Raw genomic sequence first — 23697 nt, 5'->3', positions numbered from 1 at the left:
TGATTTCAATGGGAAAGCGCGGTATAGGAGCGGTGAACACACCGCTCCTATACCGCGGTAAAGATGCGGCTAGCAGGACTTTTGGTGCGCTCCTGCTAGCGCACCGCTTCAATGTGAAAGCCTTCGGGCTTTCACACTGAACACTACAGGGCATGATTTTTCATGCGGTATAGCAGCGCTATTTTTAGCGCTGTATCGCTTGAAAAGCCTCAATGTGAAAGGGGCCTAACAGTTCAGCATTAAAATGATTGTAAATCCCAGACATAAAATATGAACAAAGCATATCCCTTTATAGTGTTTACTTCACTTAAGAGCACTAAGTGTCACTTTTGTCTGCTGCTTCATTCCTCTGCTATCAGCATGAATTACATCTAAGGCCTCGTACACACGACCAGTTTCCTCTGCAGAATCCATCAAGAAACTTGGTGGGAGATTTTTTTTGCCGAGGAAACTGATCGTGTGTACATTTTTCAGCGAGGAAACTGTCGAGAAACTCGACGAGCCAAAAAGAGAGCAAGTTCTCTTTTTCCTCGACGGGAATGGAGAAAATTGGCTTGTCGAGTTCCTCAACAAGCCTAACAAGAACTTGACGAGGAAAACGATGTGTTTCGCCCGCCGAGTTCCTCGGTCGTGTGTACGAGGCCTGACAAGTTTTCCTGACACCAAGAGAAAAATGGTGACTGGGGAGGGACCCCACTGGGGAGGGACTGATTACAGTTGATTGACAGCCTCAGCTCTGTTCCTGTGTGAGGGCCGGTTCACACCTATGCGTGGTGCACAATTGCATGTGATTCGCACCGCACTGCAGTGCAAATCACATGCAATGTCCGTGCGATGCGATTTCAGCCATACAGATAGTATAGTAGGCTGAAATCGCATTCCCATTCGGACTAAACTCGCACAGGTCCCTTTTTTTGGTCCGCACCAGAATCGGATCGCATGGGTGTTCACACCTATGTGATCCGATTCATGTCCGAACTGACAGTATGCGACCTGAAATGGGGGTGTCATTAACAATGTATTGACACTCCCCAGCAGTTTGCATATGGCAGTGTGAACTGCCGTGCGAGTCGGGTGTGATACGGGAACCCGCAGTGGATTTGCGGGGTTCCCGCATTGCACTAGTGTGAAACCAGCCTGAAGGGGTGTTTTTCTTCCCACCAATCAGCTGCCAGAGCTCTCTTTACTGAGCTTCACAGAGTGTAACTTCAGCTCTCCGCCCTCTTATTTCTAAACTCTCAGACAAGCCTAGAAATGTGGCACTTTGAACACATGTAGAGAAGAAAGGACTGTAGATAAACAGTATGTAAGAGGATTGGTTTCATCCCTGTTTATCACCTGGGGCCAGTCACCTCACTGGGTATATGTGAGGTTTACAACCAATTTAAAGACAACAAAAAGTCCATTAAAAACAGTGAGTGTTATATAGTTTTATTGCACAGATATACAGCAGACTGTAAACAACAAGCCTTATCACAAACTCATTAAAATGAGTTATGCAGTGCCTCAAACATTCTATTTGTTCTGATCAAACACTTCTGCCATGGCTATAGGAAAACATTGATTTATTATGATGTAACAGACTGGATTAAACACAGTTTGTTATTTCTGCCACTTCTAGCCCCACCTGACTGACACTCGTTCTAATCATGCAATTTTTATTCTACAGATAATTTTAAGAAAGTCTGATCCCTATATCACAACACTGACCCTTAGCAACAGACCCAGCAGGGACTATCTATACACCATTGCTTCCAATGGAACATCCTAAGCTTTGGGGGCTCTGATTTTATTTACATTTATTAAGAAGTGTAAGAAAAGGATAAAACATTGTATACAATGGTGGATTTTGAATGGTGGCACAAACATGATTATTTAATGACGGGTGAGACAGGTGTAATGTGCAAAGTAAACAAAGCAACTCATATTTGTTTCAGTGACTAAAGCGTTAACATTTAGTGTCCCTGTTATATGGTTTTTCCATCACAGTAAAGTCACCAGCTATCAGATATTAAGGGTATCAGTCCTCTTCAACATACAGAAAGACCCTCTTCAGAGGAAAGTTACAGAACCATCATTCATTTATTGCTCATACAAGATGATCCCTATATCTAAAGGTCATGCAAGACTTCCAGTATTACAGACAGGGACCAGGCCTGCGTCTCGCAGCTGAATGGGCAATATTGGCCATTCTCATTGGTGAGTTCCGGGAGACCTTTCCAGGAGGATCTGTGGGGGAGAATTAAAATGATTACAAAAGCCAGAGACAGTATTTGTACATAAGATATCAGTCACTTAGTTTGAATCTTATAACATAAAGGGTCATGCTAAACCTAATATATAGTCTTAACCCCCCTGGCGGTATTCCCAAGTCTGACTCGGGGTTAGATTTTTGTTCTAGGATCGGTAACCCTGAGTCAGACTCGGGCTCGCCTCGCTGGATCCACAGGGAGTGTTTACTTACCTTGTCCCTGGATCCAGCGATGCCACCGCGCTGTGTGAGCAAGCGGGACCTCGCTCGATTCACACAGCGTCCTCCTGTGCCGCCGATCTCCGTTCCCTGCGACGTTATGACGCACGGGAGCGGAGAACAGCGCCAAATTCAAAAACGGAAACAAACACATTACATACAGTATACTGTAATTTTATAGATTACAGTACTGTATGTAAAAAATACACACCCCCCTTGTCCCTAGTGGTCTGCCCAGTGCCCTACATGTACTTTTATATAATAAAAACTGTTCTTTCTGCCTGCAAACTGTAGATTGTCCATAGCAACCAAAAGTGTCTTTTTATGTCAAAAATGGTTTTAGAGCAGCTAGAAAACAGCGATAATAAATTATAATCACTTGCAGAATTGTGCGATATCGATTTGTGGGGAAATTCGTCATAAAAAAATAAAAGTAATGACAGCGACAATTCTGCAACTGAGCAAATTTCAGTGATTTTGAGTTGATTACATTATTGAATAATTTTTATTATAATTATATTATTATTTGTTATAATTATTTATAATTATTTATTATATTATAATTTATAATTTTGTTTTTAAAAAAAATTCATACCCGGGATGCCTACTAGACTCTTGTTTGGTCAGATTTAAATGAGTTGTTCCTAAGAATTGCAGGCCTACAGTATAAAACGCCAAATTTCCTTGCAAATAATGGTACCGCTTTCAGCACCTTTTTTCTGAAAGAATCATACCGCCAGGGAGGTTAAATCAAAAGGGCTTTGGGACCGATATACTAAAACTGGAGAGAGCTAAATCTGGTGCATGGTAGCCAATCAGCATGGTAGCCAATCAGCATGGTGCATGGTAGCCAATCAGCTTCTAACTTCAGCTTGTTCAATTACACTTTGACAATCAAACCTGGAAGCTGATTGGTTTCTATGCAGAGCTGCACCAGATTTTGCACTCTCCAGTTTTGGTAAATCATCCCCACTGTGTACTAAAAATGCAACCCATGTCGTGGCATTACCAGTCATCATTCAATGAAGAGATGCCACAATAAGCAAAATACTAATGCTTCTAATGTTTTATCGTAAACCCTCGTAAATTTAACAAAATGTACCTTCATGTCTGAGCTGTGTGTAATCTCCTACAAAATAGGGGCACACAGCCTCATAAAGCATCAATAGAAGAGTCCTGAGCCATTTGCAGCGTAGCTTCCTATCCCTGCTTCCTGCATCACCAGTCATATTCAAACATTCAGATCTGATTGGTGTCTGCAAACAACTTCTTACAATTTGTATTTTTAATAATATACATTCTGTGCGTGTGAAAAGACCAAGGAGGTTGTTTTCTGTTGGTTCATCCTTATGATGGTCTTCCTCAAAGGCCAGTTTCACACAGTGAAAGTGTGCTGTTCACACAGAGCAGTGTGAACAACAAGCTTTGACAAAGCATTTTCAGAGCTTTCAGCAAGCTTTGTTAAAGCTTTTAAAGTACCAATCACCTTCATTTTTTAAAATGTTTAACACAGATCCTAATGGAAGTGTCAATTGGCACTTTGAACAAGCTGCTAGCAGGCTTCAGAACTTCTTGAGACTGGTTTCACACTGGAGATTGCAGCGACTCACAGCAGGAGTCCGGTGCGTCTCCTCATCGTTTCAGGTCTGATTTCAGCCCGAATTTTGGGCTGAATTCAGACCTAAAACTAACCAAAAGACGCACAGGACTCCTGTGCAATTTGCACCAGAGCTGCTGTGGAGATATGTGAACCAGCTCCATTGAAAGCCGGTCACCACCTCCTGCTATGCGAATTAGATGCGGAGAAACAAATAGTGTGAACCCAGCCTAAAGCATGTTGAAAGCCTGCTAGCAGCTTGTTTAAAGTGGCAATTAACACTCCCATTAGAATCTGTGTTTAATATTTATAAACTGAATGATGCTTTAAAAGCTTCAACAAAGCTTGCTGAAAGCTCCACAAATGCTTTGTCAAAGCTTGCTGTTCACACTAATCTTATACAAGCTGAAGCCTGTGTGAAACAGGCCTTAGGCCTCGTACACATGACCGAGGAACTCGTCGTAAATGAAACATTGTTTTCCTCGACTTTTCCTCGACGAGTTCCTTGTTAGGCTTGTCGAGAATCTTTGACAAGCTTTCTTTGCGTACACACTGACCAAATCTCGTTGTTCTCAAACGCGGTGGCGTACAACACGTACAACGGCAGGGGAAGTTCGATTCCACTGGCACAACCCTTGGGGCTGCTTTTGCTAATCTCATGTTTCTGCGTGTTAAGTAAAAGTTTGGTAAGAGACAATTTGCACTTTTCAGTCTGTTACAGCGTGACGAATGTGCTATCTCCATTACAAACGCTACTTTTACCGAAGGTGCGCTCCCGTCTCATACTTTATTCAGAGCATGCGCGGGTTTCTAAGCATACACACGAACGTGTTTCTCGTCGAAAACCAGCCCGACGAGGAAATTGAGACTCCCGACGAGGAAAAAGAGATCTTGTTCTCTTTTTTTCTCATCGAGTTCCACGACAGTTTTCTCGATGAAAAACATACACACGACCGTTTTCCTCGGCAAAAAAGCTCTGCCACCAAGTTTCTTGATGGATTCTGTCGTGGAAAACGGTCGTGTGTAAGAGGCCTTAGTGTAACGTATGATCAGGACCACATTAGCCTTTGGGTGATCTTAGATAAAGTAGACCCACCTAAATTCAACAAAAGTAATCAGTTTGTTTGTTGGGAACTGGATGTGCTCAAGTTTTAGACAGATTGCACTGGAGGTCAAATCGCATGACTGTCGGACTGATTGTCCGCAATGGAACAGTCAAATAGGTGCAACTCTGACTCCTTCGGTGTCGCCCTGTTTTTGAAAGTAGTTGCTGCACTACTTTTTTGCAAGTTCAGGTGTGACTTGCATAGACATCTGTGAATGAAGTCGCACAGATGTCTTCTAAGTCGCACTGACATGCAACATTGTGCGACTTCAATGGAAGTTGAAATCCAATGAGCTACTAACTTTCTATTTGAGCTGATAATGCTGCATCTACTGCAATTAAATCCTAAGTGGTGTTGTCAGCAGGTATCCCCTGTTGAACTACAAAAATTCCCTCCTCCTGTGTGTAGACTAGTAGAGGAGAGAACCAGTGGCGTCTCCAGCTTTCATATTTAGGGGGGGCACATGGGGGGACAGGGACAAAAGTAGGGGGGCCAACTATAAAATGCAATTATATATATATATATATATATATATATATCCTGGGGCCCTTTACTATGATCCCACTATGGGCCCTTTCACATGTTCTGCAGTGAGCTCCCTTCCTACTATACTGGGGCCCCCCAGGGTGGCAGAAAACAAGAGATATATGTCACCAGCACACCAAGAAAATATAAGGGTCCAAAGCAGTGGGAGAACTATCATTGTTGCAAAGGTTGTCTTGCCACCGGGCCCTGGTGTTCTGCCACAGTGGGGATACCCAGCTGTCCTGTCCCTGCTATTTACAGCGCTGGTCTGGCGTCTGTCTCCTTGGCAGCGGCGGCAGTCTATTAGGACCTAGTGCTGGTGACATTATGGGTGCATGCAGGGGAAGGCTGGCACTATTGGTTATAGAGAGCCGAGCCCCCAGCTGGTCACCTAGCAGCAGTAATGCTGTATAACCTTCTCTGTTGACATGCTGATCGGCATGTGATCCAGGTGATGCTCCCAGTCAGATCTAATAAACACAGTATTTATTAGCATCAAGAGTACAACCACATAAATATAATCAACCGTATGATCAGCAGCCATGTGGGCTCTATGCCTGTAAAGTGTGGGCTCTATGCTTGTAAAGTGTGGGCTTTGATCAATAAAATCACTGATATTTATGACTAGGATTTGACTAAGAGCATCACCTGGATTGCATCCTGATCAGCATGTCAGAGAAGGGTCCACTGCTGCTAAGCAACCTGCAGGGAGCTCAACTGTCTACAACCAATAGAGATCGGCTCGGATGTGTTTGAAATCCCACATGCCCGATCACGCCAGGAAGCCGACACTCCACAGTGCTAATCAGGGCTGGACTGGGGCAAAAATTTGGCCCTGGACTTCATCCAGACTGGCCCACTTTGACAGGTCTCTCCCATGGCGGCCGGACAACTCCCGCACCCCCCACCCAAGCCCCCTCTCCCCCTTCACTAACCACTAGCCGTTCTACTTTATTAGAGTAGAATTGCTGGTACTGGTACTCTTATAGGCAGACCAGTGGGGAAGCTAGACATTATTTCACCCGGGGCAAAGAATCAGTTCGGTGCCCCCCTTATGGGACAAGATTAGAAAGAAGTGAGAAACTCCCAGGCCATAGCTGTTGAGTCAGCTGTCTGTCCCCTCCCCCATGCTCCTCTGGTCCTCCCCCTGCTTCTTTGTCCCCCCAGGTGAGCGCTGTGGGGAGGGAGAGGAGGTGAGTGCTGTGGGAAGGGAGAGACAGAGGAGCAGAGGGAGGTGGCGGTCCGCTATCACTGAAGCCGGCCCACTGAGCCATCAGCCCACCGGGAAACTCCCTGTAGTCCCAATGGCCAGTCCATCCCTGGTGCTAATCAATGTATGGGCTGCCTAAGAGCTAAGACCAGCCATAGACAGTTTAAATCTCAGCTGGTTCAGCAGAAACTGGCTGAGATTTGAACCATTAATGAGCAGATTCTCTTATAATTATCACTAGTGGTTGCTGTAGAGTCCCTAGTGATAATCACTGTTTGTCGGGAGAATATAATTGCTGGGCAGGAGGGATATTCCCCTGTCACCACTGTCTGTTGATGGGGGAATCATGCAAGTTTCTTTCCTGCAATCTGTGGATGCAGGAAAGAAATTTGCACCGTATATTATCTGCCTAGGTGAAAGTGAAAGTAAATTGTGAATGTTTTGAAAGAACAGGAGAGGGGGAGGGAGACAGATGGGGGGGAGAGAAGGGATGGAGATAATGTAGTTCAGTGATTACAGTGTACTGCAGTCTGCAGTGCACACACTTAAACACGGCCCAGGCTAGAATATCTGGTTGTGTGAGCGCTCGCATTATGCAGTGTCGGCGAGCACAGGGAGGGGGAGGAATCCCCCGCAGAGCTGACTGGGGACGCTCTCCCTCTCGGGGAGCAAAATACAAAAATTTTTTTGGGGGGGGCACATCATGATGTTGGGGGGGGGGTCAGGGCCCCCTCTGGCCCCCCCCTAGGGACGCCTCTGGAGAGAACCCAGGCAGCTCTGACACCACTGCCTGAAATTTTAGTGCAGCAGAGCCAGGATTGTCAAACAAAAACAAAAAGATAAGAGAATCCCTAGTCCTCGTTTACACGGGAGATGATGTGCATAATTAGCTAGATTCAGAAAGAGTTAAGCCGGCGTATCAGTAGATACGCTGTCGTAACTCTGAATCTGCGCCGTCGTACATTTAAGTGTATTCTCAAATTGAGATACACTTAAATGTAGCTAAGATACGACTGCCTGCGCCGTCGTATCTTAGCTGTCTAGTTACGCCGGCCGCTCGGGGAGTGAACGCTGATTTACGCCTAGAATGCGTAAATCAGCAAGATACGCCTATTCACGAACGTACGCTTGCCCGTCGCAGTAAAGATACGCCGTTTACGTAAGGCGTTTTCAGGCGTAAAGTTATTCCACCAAAAAGCTGGCCTAGCCAATGTTAAGTATGGACGTCGTTCCCGTGTCGAATTTTGAAAATTTTACGTTGTTTGCGTAAGTCGTCCGTGAATGGGGCTGGACGTAATTTACGTTCACGTCGAAACCAATAAGTCCTTGCGGCGTACTTTGGAGCAATGCACACTGGGATATGTCCATGGACGGCGCATGCGCCGTTCGTTAAAAACGTCAATAACGTCGGGTCATGGTTTATTTACATAAAACACGCCCACCTCTTCACAATTTGAATTAGGCGCACTTACGCCGGCCCATTTACGCTACGCCGCCGTAACTTAGGAGGCAAGGGCTTTGTGAATACAGCACTTGCCTCTCTGACTTACGGCGGCGTAGCGTAAATATGATACGCTACGCCGGCTCAAACATACGCCGCCCTATTTGAATCCAGCTAATAGTCTGAAGTCTGTCGGGATGCAGCGGCTGCACGGACACAACCGCTCATCCTAATGTGACAAGGAAGGGAGGAAGGGGGACCCGCCACCTAAGTGCAGTATCATAAGTGGGTTTATTGAAACAGTGGTTAAAAACACTTACAGAATGTAAAAAAAAAAAAAACACACTTATCTTGTAATGGCTCGTCCGCCAAAAGGCTGCAATATAAGCCCTACCCCAAATATAAGGCCAAGTTAAAGTCCTTGTAATCCATTTTGTAAAAATATTATATACACAGGGGTCACAAGAACTTTTATTGTCTTATTCCAGGTTTTTTAGAACAAAGAGAGCTGTAAATGACACAGCACAAGCACTGTGCTGCTGTCTATCATGCTTTAAAGGATCAGGATATATATAAATATATATACAGTTGCAAGAAAAAGTATGTGAACCCTATACACAAATTGGTCCTAAAATGTGATCTGATCTTCATCTAAGTCACAACAATAGACAATTACAGTCTGCCTAAACTAATAACACACAAAGAATTAAATGTTACCATGTTTTTATTGAACACACCATGTAAACATTCACAGTGCAGGTGGAACAAGTATGTGAACCCCTAGACTAATGACATCTCTAATTGGAGCTAATTGGAGTGAGGTGTCAGCCAACTGGAGTCCAATCAATGAGATGAGATTGGAGGTGTTGGTTACAGCTGCCCTGCCCTATAAAAAACACACACCAGTTCTGGGTTTGCTTTCCACAAGAAGCATTGCCTGATGTGAATGATGCCTCGCACAAAAGAGCTCTCAGAAGACCTACGATTAAGAATTGTTGACTTTTATAACCCTTTCCAGCTTTATGCAAGTATCTCCAAAAGCCTTGCTGTTCATCAGTCCATGGTAAGACAAATTGGCCCGGATTCACATACATCGGCGCATATTAATGCCGGCGTAGCGTATCTAATATACGCTACGCTGATGCAGCGCACAGAGGCAAGCACTGGATTCATAAAGCACTTGCTCCCACTCGCTCTTAAAGATACGCTGGGTTTCCTCTGCGTAAGCCAGCGTAGGTGGAAGTGGGCGTGAGCCATGCTAATGAGGCGTGACCCCATGCAAATGATGGGCCAAGCGGCATAGAAGTACTTAAAATGAATGGCGCATGCGCCGTCCCGTGGCCGCATCCCAGTGCGCATGCTCAGAATCACGTCAAAACAACTGCCTAAGATACGTCGAATCACTGCCTACGACGTGAACGTAACCTAGGCCTAGTCATATTCACGTACAACGTAAACGACAAAAGATACGACGGCTTGTGTTCCCTGGTCCATACCTTTGCATGAGTTGCGCCTCCTATATGGGGAATAACTTTACGCCGGACGTACGACTTACGCAAACCGCGTATATTATGCGCCGGGTGCAAGTACGTTCGTGAATCGGCGTATCTCCCTCATTTGCATATGTGCATAGAAAATCAATGGGAGCGGCAAATGCGCCCAGCGTAAATATGCGCCCACAATACGACGGCGTAGGCAAGTTACGTCGGTCGTAGGAAGCCTATTTTTAGGCGTATCTCTGAAATTATTGCTGCCAAAGGAGGTTTAACCAGTTATTAAATCCAAGGGTGCAGATAATTTTTCCACCTGCACTGTGAATGTTTACATGATGTGTTTAATAAAAACATGGTAACATTTAATTCTTTGTGTGTTATTAGTTAATGCAGACTGTGATTGTCTAGTGTTGTGACTTAGATGAAGATCAGATCACATTTTATGACCAATTTGTGCAGAAATTCATATCATTCCAATCACATACTTTTTCTTGCAACTGTATATTTCCTTTCCAGAATAAGATCTCATGACTTTATTTTAATAAATGTAGAATATTGTACATACTGTACATAAATAAGACATCCCCTGAAAATAAGCCCCAGTGGGTTTTTTGTAGCCAAAATTAATATAAGACTCTGTCTTATTTCCGGGGAAAAACTAAACACTTGTTTAGGCACCAAAAGCCCTAATATACCAGCATCTGTCTCCTAATGCCAAAATCCAATGCACAGTAACCTCAAGTAGCAATTTTGAACCTAAAATGACTTTAGGGTCTCCGCTCCAGCATCCATGTCTCCCATTCGGTGTATCCCACTGAGGGTGCAGGTCAGGCTAGGAGTCCGTCGTGACTCTATGGGCCCTTTTACACGGGGCTGTCTCTGTGCAGGCTCCAAATTTGCTCAGCGGGGATAGCTCCATCGATCCCCGCTGAGCAAGCAGATGATAGGTCTGTCTCTGCACACTGTGCAGGGACCGACCTGTCAGAGCGCCGCTCTCCTCTATGGGGGATCGGATGACGACGGACCGTAAAGTCCGTTGTCATCCGATCCGATCTGCCAGACTGATGGAAAAGTAGGGTTTTCCTCCGTCACACTTTGGCTGATCGGAGCGGGTCAAATGTCAGCGGGCATGTCACCGCTGACATCAGTGGCTCCATAGAGGTGCACGGAGCATCCGTTCAGGTCCGCATAAAAAACTAAACGGTCCGCCTGTGTGAAAGGAGCCTATGTAATGCGCAAAACAAGAAGAGAAAAATCTCAGCCACCGCACACCATACAAACCGAGCATGTAATAGGTGATAACAGCCCCAGCCTAACTCCATCCAGGTCACGCCCACCGACATGTTTCGCCCCACCCACAGGGCTAAGTCATGGAGGTAAGCTTACCTCCGTGACTAAACCCCATCAGTGGGACGCAACATGTCAGGGGCATGGCCTGGATGGAGTTAGGCTGGGGCTGTTATCACCTATTACATGCTCGGCTTATATGGTGTGCGGTAGCTGAGATTTTTCTCTCCTTGTTCTGCCGATTTCATATAGTAATTGCTGTAAATAATCTACAGCCAAAGCTAAATAAAGATTTCTGGACACAACCTCATATCACTCTTCTCACCTTTCTAGATGAATGTAGTGATGGGACAAAACATTCTTCACTAAAACCACTGTCTTCTGGTATGTTTCATGGTCTATAAGCTTTGCAAAGTGCAGCTTGGCACGCAGAAAATATCCGATGGGCCAGAGCCATTCCTGAAAAAGAAGACACAGTTCACAACTCTGCCCAGCATGGACGCATCTCAATGTAAATCAATTTGGCATTGAACTTACTGGTCCTTGGTGGTAATTGAATCCTTTTGCAAGATTGTAATTTTCATTATCCAGAGCGTTGTCATACACTCCACAGTATACCATGTCACTAAAATGGCAAATTATTCATTAGCGTTCACACAGAGTACAAACAGTGCAATGTGATACATTCCCTGTCAGTTAATTACTACCAACGAGTCAAGTACATGAATTCACTCTGCTTATCTAATTGTTTACTAAATGCATATTTACTGTATTTAACAATGAATAGTTGTATATATGGTAATTCGGCATCTTTAATTTCCTCAACAAACAACAACAAAAAAATAGTTTTAGGATTTGGTGTATGCACTTTTAACCACTTAAGCCCCGGACCAATATGCTGGCTAAAGACCCAAGGTATTTTTACAGTTCGGGACTGCGTCGCTTTAAAAGACAATTGCGCGGTCGTGCGACGTGGCGTCCTTTTTTCCCCACAAATAGAGCTTTCTTTTGGTGGTATTTGATCACATCTGTGGTTTTTAATTTTTGCGCTATAAACAAAAATAGAGCGACAATTTTGAAAAAAATTCAATATTTTTTACTTTTTGCTATAATAAATATCCCCCAAAAACATATATAATATTTTTTTTCCTCAGTTTAGGCCGATACGTATTCTTCTACCTATTTTTCGTAAAAAAAAAATCGCAATAATCGTTTATCGGTTGGTTTGCGCAAAATTTATAGCGTTTACAAAATAGGGGATAGTTTTATTGCATTTTTATTTTTTTTACTACTAATGGCGGCGATCAGCGATTTTTTTCGTGACTGCGACATTATGGCGGACACTTCGGACAATTTTGACACATTTTTGGGACCATTGTCATTTTCACAGCAAAAAATGCATTTAAATTGCATTCTTTATTGTGAAAATGACAGTTGCAGTTTGGGAGTTAACCACAGGGGGCGCTGTAGGAGTTAGGGTTCACTGTGTGAGTGTTTACAACTGTAGGGGGGTGTGGTTGTAGGTGTGACGTCATCGATCGTGTCTCCCCTATAAAGGGGATGACGCGATCGATACGCCGCCACAGTGAAGCACGGGGAAGCCGTGTTTACACACGGCTCTCCCTGTTCTTCAGCTCCGGGGACCGATCGCCGCACTCGCGCGGCGATCGGGTCCACGGGACTCCCGGACCCGCGACCCACGGCTGGGTGCAAGTACAGGACGTATATATACGTGCTTGTGCCCAGCCGTGCCATTCTGCCGACGTATATGTGCAGGAGGCGGTCCTTAAGTGGTTAAAGATGAGCTTCCTGATGACGCACGATATACTGCGAAACGCGCAGAGGCTTCTGGGTAAACGTTACACGTCACTTCCTGCCACTGACCGGCACGGAACCGAGGCTTGGAACGCATGCCAGCCACGGGAATACACACGTTGTAGAGTGTCCATACACAGCACTGCTGGAATGACTTGGTGCCGGTCTGGAGGCACTAATAAATGTGAGTGGGCATTGCTACCATTGTTTATTTATATTTTTATAATAAACAGCTCAATATATTGCGCAATGATCGGTTCTTTGCTTTTTATGAGAGCTTGAGAAACATAAATAAGGAAATCCATGAGATGATTATTGGCATATCGGTTGAACAAATGGCAGATTGGTTCCTACGTGTGGAGTGGTTAACCCTAAGATAAACCAAAGGTGGTTATACATTCTAGCTCTGGTGAGTTTCCACTTCAGAAGTTGGTGGCAGAAGCACAAATTGGTGGATTAGCAGCTACTTCTTTACAGCATGGAGTTGTACACATAAGGATTGAATTGAACACCTTTGAAGAGGTTCACTGGGACTTTGTGAGGAGCACGTTCTAATGACTTATATATGTTAGCACTTATCCTCGATATTTTTTCTACTTATACATATATTTTTTTTTCCCAGCATTTTTTTTATTGTTTTGGGTGATTTATATTTTTTTGGGCACATGTGAATGAGCACACAGAGATGGTTATTTGTTTTAGAGTGTGGTTCACCATAAATATTGTTATAATAGCACTACTGTTCTCACAGCAGTACTAACAATATACTATAGGGTCGGCGCAGTTACCATTATTTTCTTTTTACTATTTGAATACCCCCCAGCATTGGTGGCATACACTGTACTGCAGCAGACCCATACAAAATAATAACTAGAGGTATAAGGTTTTATTTGCGCTGGTGACATATCTTTTTATTCATATTAAGACTTGACATGTTTGGTATCTAGACAAAGGAATAAAAACGTTTGGGACTTTATGTGAGGCATAGGACAATTAAAGTTCCTAGCCTCCATCCCTAAATTGCGAAACTAAAGGGGAGAAAGGTTGGGACTTTGTGTAAAGCATGCGGTGTAAATGGATACCAAATATGTCTGGCAAATATCTCATAGTAGTAAAAATAGCTATATTATAATACAGTATAATTTACCATGTTTGGTATCTATTTACTCAATGCCATTCTATCTTCTATATTTTACACAAAAAAATAAGGCATTATATTGTGCGTGTTTGCACTAAAAAAAAATTATAATATTTTTTCCAGAAAATATGTGTTTGATAAAAATGTTGTACAAATATTGTGCAACATAAAAAATTGCAACCGTCTTGCAATCTTTTTATTCAAAAATAGAGCGACAATTTTGAAAAAAATTTGCTATAATAAATATCCCCCAAAAATATATGAAAAAACTTTTTCCTCAGTTTCCTCAGTTTAGGCCGATACGTATTCTACCTATTTTTGGTAAAAAAATCGCAATAAGCGTTTATCAATTGGTTTGCGCAAAATTTCTTGCGTTTACAAAATAAGGGATAGTTTTATTGCAATTTTATTATTTTTTTTTTTTTACTACTAATGGCGGCAATCAGCGTTTTTTTTTCGTGACTGCGACATTATGGTGGACACATCGGACAATTTTGACACATTTTTGGGACCATTGTAATTTTCACAGCAAAAAATGCTATAAAAATGCATTGTTTACTGTGAAAATGACAATTGCAGTTTGGGAGTTAACCACTAGGGGGCGCTTAAGGGGTTAAGTGTGACCTCATATGTGTTTCTAACTGTAGGGGGCGGGGCTGGACGTGTGACATCATTGATCGCCTTTCCCTATATCAGGGAACAGACGATCAATGACAGCGCCACTGTGAAGAACAGGGAAGGTGTGTTTACACACAACTCTCCCCGTTCTTCAGCTCCAGGGACCGATCGTGGGACTCCAGAGCTCCGGACTGGGTCGCGGGCGCGCGACCCACGGCTGGGCATTTAACAATCACGTACAGGTACGTGATTGTGCCCAGCCGTGCCATTCTTACAACGTATATCGGCGTTAGGCGGTCCTTAAGTGGTTAAGTAATTTTATAACCAAAAATAAGATTTTTACATGTGTGCAAAAAAAAAAAAAATGCTCTAGCAGGTGAAGTGGTTAAACAAAGATTGTATCTCCCTGTGACAGGCCAGATCTTTCCCTTTTTTCACTAAGAGTAGGGAAGGATGTAGTAAACAGCTTGTGCAAGTCTGTCATCACTGGCCAGGTTGCAAGATATTCACCAGAAAGTGCGACACACTACCTGACTTAGTTTGACATTTGCCTATTTATGAAAAGCCTTATTCATGAAAAGAATATAATAGTAATCTTTTACGTGAGGTGTTTTTGGTAGAGACATTTTCATAATACAGGTGGTGATTACCCAATAGAAATGAGTCAAGTGACTGCAACAAATCTGTCAGCCATTCACAAGGTAATGATGAATAATATTTGCCCCATGGGCGTACATACAGGGGTCACCATTGCGACCCGGTCCCATGCTCCCAGGTGGCTGTGCGGCCCCCATGCACACCTGGATAGGAGGGCGGCAGGGGCAGTGGCATGTAGAGGAACTGATCCATTCATGTAGCTGCTAAATGCCCGCTTTTTCTCCTCTCCCTCCCACAGATGATCAGAGGCTGCAGGAGGGAAATGGAGGGCATTGGTTCCTCTACATATCTACTGTCCTGCTGCCCCAGGACTCTGTGTGCCTCCCTGGCCCCCTCACAGCGCTGCCTGGTTTCCCCTCTCGCCAGTTGCTGCTGTTTTTTTTTACAAATTCTGAAAGCTGTAAGTGAAAAAGGAAAACCTCCAGATTTTTAAAGAAATATTGGCTTACGTCCGATTTTCACTATTTCTCAAAAGGGCTCAATTTAAAATTTACAAATATTTGTTATTTAACTCAATACAGGTTAAGCTTTTATATTTAGTTGGAATTTAGCAGGAATTTTGTAAAATGTGCAGTGTTTGTATCTGTGAATATTGATTTTAGTGTATTTTTTGCGCAAATATTGCTTTGGTAGACATTTGTGCAAACATCGTTGGGCCTTAAAAATCAGTAGCACCTTCTTTATATTATACTGGTCCTATGCTTTCAGAAAATATATGGTTTGGGGGGGTCGTTAACCACTTAACCCCTGGACCATATTGCTGGTCAAAAACCAGAGCACTTTTTGCGATTCGGCACTGCGTCACTTTAACTGACAATTGCGCGGTCTTTCCAACGTGGCTTCCAAACAAAATTGGTGTCCTTTTTTTCCCACAAATAGAGCTTTCTTTTGGTGGTATTTGATCACCTCTGCGGTTTTTAGTTTTTGCGCTATAAACCAAAATAGAGCCACAATTTTGAAAAAAATGAATATTTTTTACTTTTTGCTATAATAAATTTCCCCCAAAAATATATAAAAAAATATGTTTTCCTCAGTTTAGGCCGATACGTATTCTTCTACATATTTTTCGTAAAAAAAAATCGCAATAAACGTTTATTGATTGCTTCGCGCAAAAGTTAGAGAGTTTACAAAATAGGGGGTCGTTTTTATTAATATTTTTTTTTTACTAGTAATGGCAGCGATCAGCGATTTTTTTTTCGGTACTGCGACATTATGGCGGACACTTCGGACACTTCTGACACATTTTTGGGACCATTGGCAATTTTTTATAGCGATCAGTGCTATAAAAATGCATTGGATTACTATAAAAATGCCACTGGCAGGGAAGGGGTTAACACTAGGGAGCGGGGAAGGGGTTAAGTAAGTTCCCTGGGTGTGTTCTAACTGTAGGGGGGGTGGAATCACTAGGGGAAATGACTGATCGCTGTTCATACAATGGTCAGGCATTTCTCCCCTGACAGGACCGGGAGCTGTGTGCTAGGCGGTGATCGCACCCGCCGGGCACGCGCGTTGGGATCAGGGACGAGCGGGGGGGCTACGGGCTCTTGTGCAGGGGAGCCGACCTGCCGCCGTATAACTGCGGCGGATGGTCGGCAAGTAGTTAACAAACTATGAAAGCTGTAAGGGAACAATGAAAACCTTCCGATTTTTTGGGAAATGTGGTTATTTACATTTTTGCGTACGTTCAGTTTTCACCATTTTGCAAAAAGGCGCGATTTTAAAAATTACAAATATTTGTCTTTTACTAACTTAATACAGGTTAAGCTTTCTATATTTAGTAGGAAGTTTATAAAATGTACTGTGTTTTTATCTGCCAATAATGATTTTAGGATATTTTAAAACGCAAATATTGTTCGATAAACATTGTGGATGTGCAAATATCATTGTGCCCTAAAAATCTGTAGTACCCCATTTGTATTTTACTGGTCATGTGCTTTCAGAAAATATATGGTTTGGGGGGTCTTTAATAAACTATGAAAGCTATAAGGCGCCTTTCACACGGACGGCTGTTTTGCCGCAGTTAAAAGCATGTAAATGTTCTGTGAAATTCAAGGCTCCAGGCACTACGATTAGCTGCATTTGTACATTGCGATTACGTGCGGTTACATGCGGCCGCGTTTAGCTGCGGTAGTCATTCCCATAGCAAGCCTTTTTATTTTTTTCATTATTATGTGCTTCCTGTTCTTTTTTTTTTTCTCACGCTGCTATCCGCAGTTGACACAAAAGACTGCGATTACCTGCGGTTATGTGCATATAGCTGCGCTAAATCGCTCCTGGACGCATTCAATTCTATTTTTTCTATTTGCACCAAACCGGATGTAACTAAATCGCAGCTAAACGCTGTATGTGAATGGGGCCATAGGAAAGCATTATGTGCTTTTAGCTGCGGTAGAAAACTAGAAAATCCGCAGCTAAAAGCACCATTCTATCCGTCCGTGTGAAAGGGGCCTAAGGGTAAAATAAAAAAAGCAATGAAAAAATTGCAAAAATGGCCTGGCCACCTGAGTGTAAAAATGGAGCACAGGGCCTGGCAGCGAAAGGGTCAAACCAAAACTGAAACATTCTGATAGAAGATCATTTTTAGAATACATTAATAAATACGTTCAATAAAACAATACTGTTTTGAAACACTTACTCTGGGTCTAAAGTTTTCATTCCTAGAGGCCCCATAAGCTTTTTCTGTACACTCTCAAGAGCTTTCCAGGCTCTAAGAGGGGTGAAAAGCTCTGGTGCCTGAAATAAATGTAGAAGAAAATTATCTATATGATGTTGTTTCACAACATCTGCCGCATATAATTCTGCCTCAGGGAACATAAAAGGGTCATTATTACAAGGAAAAATGTAGGGCATTTACCATGCAACCTCAGGGATAATAGAGGAGACTGCTTTACAAAATGTGGGATAAACAGATAAACATTTAAAAGATGGAAAAATCATAACCAATATATATTAATGTTTTAAAAACCTTGTTTCTGTATGTCAGTTGTCAAATGATACCAGATGGGGGCAGCCATATTTGCACATGCAGATTTTTTGCGTCCCCTGCATTCACAATTCTTATTATTATTAACCTCCCTGGCGGTATGATTCTGTCTAGAATTACGTACCAAAAGCGGTACAATTATTTTGCAAGGAAATTTGGCGTTTTATACTGTAGGCCTGCAATTCTTAGGAACAACTCATTTAAATCTGACCAAACAAGAGTCTAGTAGGCATCCCGGGTATGATTTTTTTTTAAAAACAAAATTATAAATTATAATAAAATAAATAATTATAAATAATTATAACAAATAATAATATAATTATAATAAAAATTATTCAATAATGTTATCAACTCAAAATCACTGAAATTTGCTCAGTTGCAGAATTGTCGCTGTCATTACTTTTATTTTTTTATGACGAATTTCCCCACAAATCGCTATCGCTCAATTCTGCAAGTGATTATAATTTATTATCGCTGTTTTCTAGCTGCTCTAAAACCATTTTTGACATAAAGGGACACTTTTGGTTGCTATGGACAATCTACAGTTTGCAGGCAGAAAGAATAGTTTTTATTATATAAAAGAACATGTAGGGCACTGGGCAGACCACTAGGGACAAGGGGGGTGTGTATTTTTTACATACAGTACTGTAATCTATAAGATTACAGTACTGTATGTAATGTGTTTGTTTACTTTTTTGAATTTGAACGTCGCAGGGAACGGAGAACGGCGGCACACGGGGACACTGTGAATCAAGCGAGGACCCGCTCGCTCACACAGCGGGGATGCATCGCAGGATCCAGGGACAAGGGGAGTAACTTGTCTGTGGATTCAGCGAGCAGGTAAGCCGCGCCGCTGCACATCTACCCCAAGCGTGACTCGGGGATACCGATCCTGGCATGGAAAAACCACCCTGAGTCACGCTCGGGGATACCGCCAGGGAGGTTAAAGTTCTCATTCTGTTAGCAGGAGTAATTCTCTTATTCTTCTACTGTATTTTCTGGCGTATAAGACAACCTTTTGTACTTAAAAATATCCCCCAAAAATTGGGGGTCGTCTTATACGCCGGTACCTGTATACAGAGTCAGACTGTGGGCGTCCATTGTTCAAAAGCCGTGCCTCCTCCTCGTGCTGTTCCATGATAGGCGGAACACTCAGTTTCCCAGCAGAGCCTGTGTTCAGTGTTCTGCCTATCACGGACATCCTCAGCCTCGGACGAGAGGACATCCGTGATAGGCACAACACAGGCTCTGCTGGGAAACTGAGTGTTCCGCCTATCACGGAACAGGAGGAGGAGGAGGCGTGGCTTTTGAACAATGGACGCCCACAGTCTGACTCTGCATACAGGGATAAGGTATGGAGATCGGCACAATGAGGTATGCAATGGGCACAGTGAGGTAGGCAATGGGCAAAGTGAGGGGAGTCGGAAGGGGGTCGTCTTAATAGGTGAGTACATCCCAAAACCAACCTTTTAGCTGGAAAATTAGGGGGTTGTCTTATACGCCCAGTGGCCTTATACGCCGGCAAATATGGTAGTCCAAAATTCTTCCACAATAATAAATCCACATTTGCTTGCTCACATACTGCTTCCTCCTCTCCCTGGAACAGATCTTCCATAGGATCCCTACTCTCCTTGTTGTCCAATATGTCAGTATTGCTAACCTACTTGCATATTCACTTCCACCGTGGCCAAGTCAATAAAGTCACATTATAGGGACAGAACAATATGAATAATGATTATAAAGAGAATATTTTTAGGAGGCTATTGCAGACTTCAATGGTACTGTACAAGGACATCAACACATACGTGATCTAATAAAATTGTATTTTTATTACAGTACTTTGATAAAAGCATTTTAAGGCTGGGTTCACATATGAGCATGCAGCGGCTCACAGCAGGAGTCTGGTGTGTCCTCCTCGTTCACCACTTCATGTCCGATTTCAGACAGAATTTTGGGCTTAATTCGGACCTGAAATGGACCAAAAGACGTACAGGGCTCCTATGCAAATTGCACTGGAGCCGCTCCAGAGATATGTGAACCGGCTCCATAGAGAGCTGATCACAATCTACTGCTTTGTGAATTGGATGCAGAGAAACATACATCCAATTTGCACTAGTGTGAACCCAGCCTAAAATAAAGTTTTTAGAGAGCGAGCAAACTTATCTATAAGAAGATAATAACAGATAAAACAGAAATGAACATAATAAAAAGGGATAATATGTTTAAGCATGGATATACATTAGGGCTATACAGGCTCTTGGATTTGGATCTATGTTGTGTGACAAGTTACAAGTATCATCCTTTTGCCATCACTGTATCGCTATCCATCTAATATAGAGCATTTATAGAGCCCTTCTAAAGCTCAATTTGTTTTATAATTTTTTTTAATCAAATTTTTTTTTTTTTTTTTTTTTTTTTTACAGATCATGTATGTGTTGATGTCCTTGTACAGTAGCATTAAAGTCTGCAATAGCCTCCAAAACATATTCTCTTTATAACGATTTTATAACGTAGGTACTTATATTGTCAAACTTCTTGGCACATATTTCGTTGAATAATGAAGTTAACCTCACCTTGAGTGTTAAGCTTGGTACACACAAAAAAAATAAACTGAGGAGTTAGTACAGCGAACTCCCTGCTGAGCTTTTGTGTTCTAACAGCGGGATATCCCCCCTATCCCCCCCCTCCTGAATACACCGATCAGCGCTCGCAGCCATTGGCTGTGAGTGCTGATCAGATGTTGATTGGCTGCTGGTTTTTCAACATGCTCGTTTGACAGAAGGCGATCGTGAGATCAGCTTCAGTCAAACAAGGACCTGTACACACAGGCCAAATGTCAGCTGGTATGTACTGTATCAGCTCATTTTGCCTGATATTCGGCCCGTGTGTATGGGGCTTTAGTGCATCATAAATAAAAAATGATAAATCCCCAAATATGTGCAACAACAGTTAACAAAAATACAGCGCAACAACCTCAAATACTAAGCGCAATGACAATATTATAAAGCTATCATATCGTAATATAAATTGTACACTGAGGCCTTGTACTCACGGCAGGACATGTCCGATGAAAACGGTCTGCAGACCGTTTCCATCGGACATGTCTGGCCGGGGACTGCCTGGGGACTTCTGTTCGATGGCTATACACACCATCGAACAGAAGTCCGCGCGTAAACAATACGCGGGGCGTGTCCGCGGTGTCGACGCGTCGATGACGCGGTGTCGCCGCGACAATGACGCGCCGGCGTGGGCGGCCTGCCTTGAAAATGCTTCCACGCATGCGTCGAAGTCATTCGACGCATGCGAGGGATGGCGGGCGGCAGGACATGTACGGTAGGTCTGTACAGACGACCGTACATGTCCGGGCGGACAGGTTTCCAGCGGACTGTTTTAAAGCAAGTCCGGGAAACAGTTGTCTGCTCAGAAACGGTCTGTCAGACAATTGTTTGCTGGAATCCTGTCCGCGCGGCTGTACACACGACGGAACATGTCTGCTGAAACTGGTCTGCGGACCAGTTTCAGCAGACATGTTTGGTCGTGAGTACGGGGCCTAAGAGATAATGTGTGACACGGTACAGACAAAGATTATGTATTCAATATATATCCACAGATACCAGAAAACATCCCTTGTGTTAAAAATGAAACAAAGAGGGAGATTTACTAAAACTTGCAGGGCGGCACCAGATCAGCTTCCAGGTTTTATAGTCAAAGCTTCATTGAACAAGCTGAAGTTAGAAGCTGACTGGTTAACATGCACAGCTGCACCACATTTTGAGTGCTGCAGTTTTAGTAAATCTCCTCTAAAGTGTCGAAAATAACAACTGAAGCGATGTTATTCCTTCACTCCATGCCCACATCAATCTCTCCTCAGGTGGAAATCCCAGCAAATCACAAAGTGCTTCTCTCCACTGAACAAATGGATATACATTCTCCAATTTAAATCGCCAATCTTCTCAAGTATTGAGTCTTAAGCTGAAGATCGCTCCTCCTGGTAGAAAACCACCTTCAAGTATCAAAGAAGTGTGTCCTCACCAGGGGCGGACTGACAACTCATGGGGCCCCCGGGCAATAGAAGAGTATGGGGCCCCTCTGGCTTACAGATGGCCACCACGCCAGGAGGTAGTGCAGAGGCGGGCAGCTAAAATCTTGGGATATTCACATTAAAAGCATGTCATTTTCGGACATATCAGGGACAGATCTAAAAAAAACACAGATTTTTACATACTGTCCCTGGTTTTACTGAGCCTGGCAACCCGGATGGGGCCCCCTAGTGGCATGGGGCCCTCGGGCAGTGCCCGAGTGACTCAATGGTCAGTCCGCCCCTGGTCCTCACCAATTCATAGAGCTCATACAAAAAAAGACCAACATAGGGTAATACCACTATACCGGAGAAAGTGATTGTATTATTTAGGAATACATGATTTTATGTGTGGTCTCTTTTGTATAAGCACTAAAAAAACTGATGAGGAAACACTTCTTGATACTTGATTGCCTACCAGGAGGAGCAAATCATCAGCTTAAGCCTCCCACGTGTTTTTACCTATCTTGATATAGACTGGCAATAAATCAGCACTATGAACTGATGAGGATACAATCCCCTGATACCAAAAGGTGGTTTTCTACCAAGAGGGACGGATCATCAGCTTAAGCTTCCCAAGTGTGCTTGCATGTCCTGATTTGCACCTGTGGATATATATTTGACACAGTATCTTTGTCTGTACTGTGTAGCACATCACCTCTTAGAGCACAGTTTGTACTGTTATGAGGTATATGATAGCTTTGTCATATTATTATTGCACTTAGCATTTATATGTAGTTGTAGTGCTGTAGTTTACTTAATCACTAAATGATCTATAAAATAGGAAGGCACACCCCACCTTCGGCTCTGTTGTAGGTTCTTATGGATTGTTTGATTATTGATCATGATCATGTGACTTTAGTGACAAAGAAAATCTGGTGGTGAAGAAGGATGCCAGAGGATACCGTATATACTTAAAGTGGTTGTAAACCCACTATTTTGACTTTTACCTACAGGTAAGCCTATAACAAGGCTTACCTGTAGGTAAGGAGAATATCTCCTAAACCTGCACGGTTTAGGAGATATTCCCCTCACAATGCGGGCGGCGCATGCGCAGGGGGGAATCCACGGCGAAAGGACCGGCATCCGCCGGACCCTGCCGATTTTAAATCTCCCGCGCGCACGGGGGAGTGACGTCATCGCCGCTCCAGCCAATCACAGCGCTGGAGCGGCGATACCCAGAAGACACGCCGAAGCAAGATGACATCCTGCTCGGCGTGGACCAGGTAAGTGGTGGTCACCTCGTTCCGAGGTAAGTATTTCATAATCGGCTAGTATG

General features: G+C 43.3%; 1 protein-coding gene across 6 annotated transcripts in view; it reads right to left on the bottom strand.

The window, feature by feature from the left end:
* Positions 1–1415: 1415 nt before the first annotated feature.
* AGL (amylo-alpha-1, 6-glucosidase, 4-alpha-glucanotransferase) overlaps positions 1416–23697 on the bottom strand; it is a 148507-nt gene continuing 126225 nt past the window's right edge. For all 6 annotated transcript variants that reach the window (XM_040360178.1, XM_040360177.1, XM_040360175.1 and 3 more), the window contains exons 31-34: positions 17993–18090; positions 11667–11754; positions 11455–11588; positions 1416–2229 (exon numbers count right to left, since the gene is read on the bottom strand). In XM_040360178.1, coding sequence (XP_040216112.1) covers positions 2112–2229; positions 11455–11588; positions 11667–11754; positions 17993–18090 — 438 coding nt within the window. In that variant the 3' untranslated portion in view covers positions 1416–2111. The remainder of the gene's footprint in view (positions 2230–11454; positions 11589–11666; positions 11755–17992; positions 18091–23697) is intronic.

Source organism: Rana temporaria, chromosome 7 (assembly GCF_905171775.1).
Source record: "Rana temporaria chromosome 7, aRanTem1.1, whole genome shotgun sequence".
In the NCBI taxonomy this organism is placed as follows: domain Eukaryota; kingdom Metazoa; phylum Chordata; class Amphibia; order Anura; family Ranidae; genus Rana; species Rana temporaria.
This window is presented reverse-complemented; position numbering and strand designations above follow the sequence as displayed.